This window comes from Macrosteles quadrilineatus, unplaced genomic scaffold, assembly GCF_028750875.1.
Source record: "Macrosteles quadrilineatus isolate MER2022 unplaced genomic scaffold, UCM_ALF_1.0 Scaffold_6__1_contigs__length_79288215, whole genome shotgun sequence".
NCBI classification, from domain to species: Eukaryota; Metazoa; Arthropoda; class Insecta; order Hemiptera; family Cicadellidae; genus Macrosteles; species Macrosteles quadrilineatus.
Genome location: NW_026542599.1, coordinates 17,227,736 through 17,236,095, shown reverse-complemented (window position 1 = coordinate 17,236,095; position 8,360 = coordinate 17,227,736). Strand labels below are relative to the sequence as shown.

At 34.7% G+C, this 8,360-nt stretch overlaps 1 protein-coding gene across 1 annotated transcript; it reads left to right on the top strand.

Moving 5' to 3' along the window:
- The first annotated feature begins 4,002 nt into the window (after positions 1 to 4,002).
- On the top strand, positions 4,003 to 8,006 carry LOC128996665 (ice-structuring glycoprotein-like). The gene is made up of 3 exons (XM_054422095.1): positions 4,003 to 4,017; positions 5,811 to 5,860; positions 6,545 to 8,006. The coding sequence occupies exons 1-3, from the start codon at positions 4,003 to 4,005 to the stop codon at positions 8,004 to 8,006; spliced, it is 1,527 nt and encodes a 508-aa protein (XP_054278070.1).
- Positions 8,007 to 8,360: the final 354 nt, after the last annotated feature.

Genomic DNA, 8,360 nt, shown 5'->3' with positions numbered 1-8,360 from the left:
CTAGATTTTTATTGGTTGAAAGGGGAATATAGCTTGATACAGAGTCTAATATTGATTATGAATTAATTGGCCAACCTTCCATCGAAGGAAAAGGATGGTAAGAACATTTAAAATATATAATTTACAAGGAAATGTATTTATCTTCCAAATATTGTACATTGTTTCAAAACTTCTGCTCGCTTCATGTGCATTTAACAGTAGTTGTAAATGCCAAATGTGCAAAGTACAATAAACTAGTTTGTTGTAGGAAACGCTATGAACTAATAGACATGTCATTTAATCACCGGGTATTTTGATAAACAATGAACAAGGGGTCGCTACTCCCGTTTTAATTCAAAACATGATTAAATCTTAACTCTACCCTTGTGTATTGTACCATTCCAGGACAGTGTTTTATTGTTGACCACAGTGTTACTAAGCCTGTAATATTTTCGTGAATGTTATTTACAGTATAAACGCTGTGGCTATTTTACAAAAACCCATTTACTCGAGCTCGGGTTATTGTTAAAATAATACAAGGAATATACCTATTTGAATCATATGTTTTTATGTTTTGTATTTATTAGCTCATAAAAGCTCTTTAAAACATTATATCTGATTCACTAAATCACTGGAAATAAAACCGTAAATGCTAATAATTTGCTGTTTTAGACAAAAAATGAGGTAATCAATATTTGTATTACCATCGAAAAAAATCACGCATTATGTTCATTAACTTAGAGCATATAAATAAAACCCATGTGTCGATAATCAACTTTAAGACTGTGCGGAAAGGAATCATTACGCTCTTGCTTAATATCGAAAGCCTAAGCAATTAACGTTGGAAAAAACTAGATTTTAACCATCTCTCAAAATCTACTTGAATGTATATACTTGATACAATAAGGGTTTATCTGTTACACCCCTTTTACCGCCATCGTACTTAGCCAATGTTTACAATTCAAGTGGTACCTTATAATCTAGCACACCTGCAAATACTAAAAAAACAAGTGACTAAACATTTAAAAAAATGTATTTTAAAAATGCTACTTTTTACAACTGTAAAAAAGGTATATAATTCAATTGACTAAGTAAATCTCTTCTTAAAGTGCAGATCATTATCAACAAATGTATTGTCAATTAGTACTGTAGTTCTTTTCACCTAATTAGTGTTCTAAAAAAACTGCTTGAAATGTTTATTTTACTACATTAATTTTGCATCGAAATCAAATGTATGAATCTATTAAACTGCGCTAAAATTATTCAAAATGTCCGTTAGCACGATCACTCGAGCTAAAAGTTTCTGATTTGATTGAATTTAGGTTACAAACGTGTAAACCTACATTCATTCGAACCAGGACTATGGAAACGGGGGCTAATGGTTTTTTTGTTTGGGTAAAATTTGGTTTTTCCCATTTTTGACCCTGAAAATAGAAGATATAAATTTATCTCTTAACCATTTTGAAGAGCTACAAGCAAAAAAACAAACAATTTAGTATATTGAAGCGTTGTTGTGCGTTTAAAGGTTAAGGAGAAAATAAAAAAAAACTGTAAATTTAAAATCCCCATGTTATTTTTATGGAGAATTAGTAAACTTGTAGTTTGCTTGTTTATGAACACATTTCGATCGAATTTGGAAAATGTATTTATATCATACAAAACTAATAACATTTCACTAGAAAAACACTTTATTAACTTCCCTGTTACAGCAAACCTAATTACTCGTTAAACTAGTGCTATAGAGAATAGATATGACATTTTTAAGGTGATATTTTTATGAAAAACTAATCAGCAAATGAAAATTTGATTAGTAGGTTTGCTACGGTGGGGGTAATTTTTGTATGGACGCAATCTTAGAGGATGCTTTCTCTGTTTCCATAAGCGTACTTCCTCTGTACCTTGGTTTTAGTATCATGTAAGGGATGAACATGAATCGTTAAGAAGCAGGGGCAATAACACTCGTCACACCTTCTGAGAAACTCATAACTACAGTATTCTGAGAAAGCCTAATCTTCACCGTTTAGCACAGATAAGTGGTGACAATATCAGCCATAAATAATTTTTGTCCAAGCTATACTTCTTGTACTTAATCTACACATACTTTTGGTTATGGTTGAATGTGAAATTAAGAAAAACTTAGGCCTAATGATAAATGAATGCGCATTACAAACCTTACCGTAAGCTTGTCTTAATAGTACAGAAGAAATTGTTTTGACTTGAATTATAGCTGGATCTTATTGTGTCGAGAGAAAAACACAAGTTTCTTAATCCAATTTTTAGATGAGATTCATAAGGCAAAATCTCAATAAGAAAATGTATAGTGAATTGCAACCAGCTTTGGAAACCTTACAACTATAACAAAAGTTCCACACTCATCAACACTTCATTTCAGTATGATAATTTGGTTACAATTTATTCTACCAATCATTATTCCTAACTATGGCTAATGACATCAATGAAAATTCTAAACGTACATTTATCGTACTATTGCAACACGATTCTTCTAACCTAAAATTCCAAATAGTTTCCACTAAATAAGTTGAAAATCTTACACTAATATTTTTAATTTTTAACGATAATAATCAACTAATAAATATCCGTTACAAGATAGACATTTAAGCTTAAGTTAGATGTTACCGCAAAACTCCAAGAACATTATCAGATGTTTGCCGCCCAGAAATAACGTGTCTGGAAGTCTTAACTGATTCCCTCCAATTCTAGAGCAGACAAAATGGCCGCTAATTGAATAAATGCTCTCACGCTAACCTTTGAATGAATAATTTCATTATCTGGTCCAACGAATCGACGCATAAACGCTGCGTTCGTGACTTTTCTTGTTGATCCGCCTTTTAAAGACGTGAATTCGAGCAATAAATAAACTTTATCTGAAAGAGGCGAAATTCTTTCTTCGCTTAAGCTGGTGCTTTTAATGGTTTTCATTTGATATAAGCTGATAAACTGTATTTTCAAAAACATTTTAAAATGAGGTTGATGGATATTAAAAGATATAAAAGTTTAAAATACATACCACAAATCTATGTTTTGTTTGTATAAGGAAACACAAGAATATCTTTAGTTAGTCAATAAATTACAAAATTAAATTAGTTTAGTTCAATTTAAATCGTACTAAAAGTAAACATAACATATTAGTTTACTTAATTAACGAAAAGATTCTGACCAAGTTTAAGGTGTTTAAATGTTATTTCGTCATGCCTAAACTTTAGGGCCAATGGTAAATATGTGATAAAAGAAATCATACAGTGTGTCCCAAAAGTTCCACCCCCTCAGTTTTTATTAAAATTTAGATTATCCATCTTGTGAGTCAACTGTATAAGTGTAAACATATTATTACTAGTGTTATTAGACGTATATCTCTTTGTTTTTTTTAGATAAAATTCTAATAATCAGGAAAAGTTTAAATTATCAAAACGGGAAGTTTTTGGTGTATGTAAGTTTTCACCCCCACCACCTTCCCCCTTTTAAAAAGGGGTAGTTTTCTTTGAAAATGTCGTTTTAACCTCAAAATACCCCTTTGGAGGGGGAGGGGGTGACAATTAACATACACCAAAAACTTTTTTTATCAAATAAAACATTGTTTTAATATTATAATTTTTCTCTTTTAATAAAAGAAACAGGGGCGGGAGTTTTGGGACACAAGGTGTTTTTATTGTTGTATTTTTACCTTGAGGTAAGGACACTTTACTAAATCAGCTTACCGGTATATAATTTAATTGTAAAAATAAATGCATCCAACAACAAGCAAGTTAAAAGTCTGCCAAGTCATTGGTCAATATCTATTACATACTGATGACACAATCTATTATCAATTGCTCAACTCAAGATTCTCGTTTAAACTTTTAATCCGGTCAAAACCCTAGGTCTACAAGCCAGTTTGCATATCAACAGACATCAGTGAAATATTTCCGTAGTTTGAAGTATGGACCATTAGGAGATAGATAAGGTGTGATATATACCACTGGTCAACTCGGGGAAGTCACTTTCCAGCACTGACCTCAACACAACATGAAGGGAGCTTTGGTAAGTGCAGAATACGAGTGGTATTTTATTTAAAATTTATGAATTTTTTTATTTAGTGATTAAAAGCAACAAATTTTTTTTTTTAATGGTGGACCTAATGCATTTTATTATTTGCTACTTTTAAGAAAACCGATGTAAAACTTCCCCAAAAAATATCATTATTTCAATAAACCCTCTCCTAAGGGCACAAATTTCAATTAAATCGCTTCAAGTAAACTATTAATTTAATAAAATTTAAAATATTGAACATGTATCAGCTGTTAGATTTGTTTATATCTAGGTTTGTTTGTTGACTTTTCCCTTAAGTAGTTACTCAATACGGTTCCGTATGATACTCAATACGGTTGTTTACATTACAATAAAGTTAATAGTTTTGATTCTGCTTTTAAGAGATTTTTATTAAAATAACTTAGTAAGATTGAGATTTTCCTGTCAAGTTTACGGGTAAACTGTTTTTTACAGTAGATTTAGAGACCCGCATTATTCTATTAAGTAGTCTAGTTGTCTTATAATGTCTCAATGAGTAAAAAGTAAATTTGTATCTCTCTTTTTAAAACAGTTTAAAAGAATAAATTTGTCTTTAAATATTCATGCTAGCAGTTCAAATCACTCAAAGTGAAATGTAATATAGGTGAAAGAGATATTCATACATCAACAATTTAGTAGAATCACAATTTCGTTTTAAACATTAGTTTTTAATTTGTCTAGCACGTTGTAAAATAGAAAAATAAAAATACAGTATTAATTTTTACATTCTCACCAGTGACAAAAATTAATTTAATTTCTTCCTTGAATAGTTCATTTTTTAAACACATAAAGTAATAACATTTAAATACGAAGTACGAGGTTTTTCATTAATTTTACACAAGTTTACTCATACGAACCATCATATAACATATTAATTGTTTATTTCTTAAGCAAGTTTTACATAAAGGACTTTGACCTGGTTTGTTGAATGCAATGTTCACTTTGAAAACTGGTTATATTTGTATACACTCTGTAGCTTTGTGTAGTCTTTGTCAATGTGACATTCACACAAAAACACACTTGAGCAAAGCAACTTCAAACGGTTTATTTAAATTATAAAAATTTTTTCGTGTTTACTAGCAATATTTCTGTTATTTAATCAATTATTATGGTAAAACTAGAATTAACAAGATTTTAAATAAATACAATTCTTAGATTTGTTACAAAATATCCACCTTCAGTTGGTAACAACCAATAAAAATGCTAAGAAGTTAATTTTACTACAGAACTTTGCAACAATAAATCCCAAATAACAGCTCTCGGAAATTTTGAAACAAATTAGAAACAAAACATATTTTAAATGACAAAATCAATAGTCCGAACGATGTGTTTGATACTATTATCACATTAGATAGAGAAAGAAAATCAGAAACCACTGATCAGCTGATTATTCGGATGACGTCACCTTGACCTTTGATGGAACTTCAGTTGCGGCCGGCTCGACCTTTAGTGTGCATGCATCGCGATGGTTTCTGTCCCAGTTCCGGGAAATAATTGCAAATATTTTGTAAATGTTATGTGTCTTGTGTCCACTATAAACTTAAAGTGTATTTAACAAATCGTTCTACGAGGATCGAGGACCTGATGATGTGACCGTCGTCACGAAACCGGTCGTCATCTGACACAATCAAAGGATATTGAACAGTTACCAGTTTATTTAATAAAATAAAATGGTAAACCACCCTTCGTGGTCCATTGAAATTGTATACTGAATGAACAAATTAAAATACATATTTTGGGGGATTGATTTAATACTCATCTTTCAGGTTCTAGTAGCAGCAATCACCATTGTGAGAGCCGCGTCCATTCCTCCTCTGTAAGTACTTATTTTTCGTATACTTAAACCATACAAAAAATAGAATAAATAATAAAAATTGAATTCTTTTTATCTATGCAAAACCTAGGCAAAACCAACATTATAATGCAAATATTTGCAGGTTTAGTAAAAAACTGTTTCATAATTATATTTGATGAAATATAGTTAATAGATAGTATGGATTTCGATGTTGTCCAATTATGCCAAATTTTCAGGATCACAACCGTAGGATAGATTTGAAAACAAAAAATCCTTCAACATATAAACAAAAATTAAAGTTTAATTTTATTTTTAAGTGTAATTTTCACCACAAATTTTATCATGCAGTTTCGATCTGTTAAAGTAACGAACAATATAATTATTATTTTATTATTGATATTTTATTATTATTATTATAAATATACCTGTTACATCTTTGTTGAGATAAAAAAAGTATCTCATATTTTACCGTCGTAAAAGATAATGTTTGAGTCATTATTTAAGGAAATTATTTAAAAACTTAGTAAAAATTTACTAAATATGGTGTCTTAAAATAAAAATAAAATTGTTATAATTTTACTCGTGCTCCCAGATCATAAAGCTATTGACAATAGGTGTAAGTTGGAAGAAAAGTGTACACATCTTATCTTAAGTTTCTATTGTTATTAATATGTTTGTACAAATGACCGCTCTTGATGTCTCTAGGACTTCCGGTGGTTCACAACTTTTCTACGCTATCCCTCCTTCAGCTGCATCTCCTTGGGCTCGTTCCACTGCACCAGCCGCTATTGACACCTCTAGCGCTCCTGCCGGCTCTCAACTGACCTACGCTGCTGCTCCCTCAGTTGCCTCTCCCTGGGCTCGTGCTTCCATTGCTGCTGTTGATGCCTCCAGTGCCCCTGCCAGCTCACAGCTGATCTACGCTGCTGCTCCCTCTGCTGCTTCTCCTTGGGCTCGTGCCTCTCCTGCAGGAGCACCTGCTCCTCTTGATGCCTCTAGCGCTCCCGCTGCCGCTCAGCTGATCTACGCTGCTGCTCCCTCTGCTGCTTCTCCCTGGACTCGTGCCTCCCCTGCAGAAGCACCTGCCATTTTTGATGCCTCCAGTGCCCCTGCCAGCTCACAGCTGATCTACGCTGTCCCTGCTTCAGCTGCTTCTCCCTGGGCTCGTGCCTCTCCTGCAGGAGCACCAGCTGCTGTTGATGTCTCTAGCGCTCCCGCTACCACTCAGCTGATCTACGCTGCTGCTCCCTCAGCTTCTTCCCCATGGGCTCGTGTCTCCACTGCAGGAGCACCAGCTGCTGTTGATGCCTCTAGAGCTCCCGCTATCGCTCAGCTGATCTACGCTGCTGCTCCCTCAGCTGCTTCCCCATGGGCTCGTGTCTCCACTGCTGGAGCACCTGCTTCTGTTGATGCCTCTAGCGCTCCCGCCACCACTCAGCTGATCTACGCTGCTGCTCCCTCTGCCGCTTCTCCTTGGGCTCGTGCCTCCCCTGCAGGAGCACCAGCTGCTCTTGATGCCTCTAGCACTCCCGCTACCGCTCAGCTGATCTACGTTGCTGCTCCCTCTGCTGCTTCTCCCTGGGCACGTTCATCTCCTGCTCAAGCACCAGTAGCCTACACTCCATTTAGTGTTCCCGCTGCTTTTCAGCCAATCTACGTTTCATCCTCTGCGGCAGTTTCAGGTGCTGCTCCCTTAGTGCGTTTAACTTCCCCCTTCGTTGAAGTTCCTTCATCTGTCACTCCTCAATCACAAAGTGCCTTTCCTGAAGGTTTTGTAGTTTTGCGATCCCCCTTTGGTACTCCAGTGTCCTTTACTGTGGGTTCAGCCGCTTTCCCCAGTCTACTAAGTAATTCTGCACCTTCCGCTGACAACATCGTGGCTCCCTCCCCTTCTAATGCTGCTCCAGCTAAAGCTATACCTTCCCCCACTGCAAACATTGCTACTCCAGCTAGTGCCGAATCTGTTGAGTCAAGTGAAGTCAAAACTGCCCCCTTCGTTCCTGCTATGGTCCATTCATCTGCTTCAGCCCCTTCGTCTGCCTCAGCCCCTCTATCTGCTTCCTTCGCCTCTGCACCGGCCCCTTCATCTGCTTCAGCCCCCGCACAAAAGTCCTCCGCACCTGTTAACGTTTCTGCACCACCTCCACCGCCCAAAGATTCTAATTAGACGAACAAACTTGTTCAACTATAAATGTGAATAATTAAATAAATACTGAAAATAAATTAAGCAATAATTGGAATTAATATCCCTTTTTCAAATATTATCTTGTTCTGTCACTGTTCAGACGAAAAGGTTAGTATTTATATAATTGAAGAATAAGTCAAATATTCCTTCCTATTAAGCCTATTAAAGCTTTTTTGAACAACATGACAATACATATTCTTAAATGTGTGTGTTTAATTTTTTCATGCATAACGATCACTTTAGACCGAGCAAAAATAATATAAGTATAAATTCTGCAAAACTCCTACCAATATTTGACGCGATGAGCTATAGTACCAGATGAGCTACTAGATAACA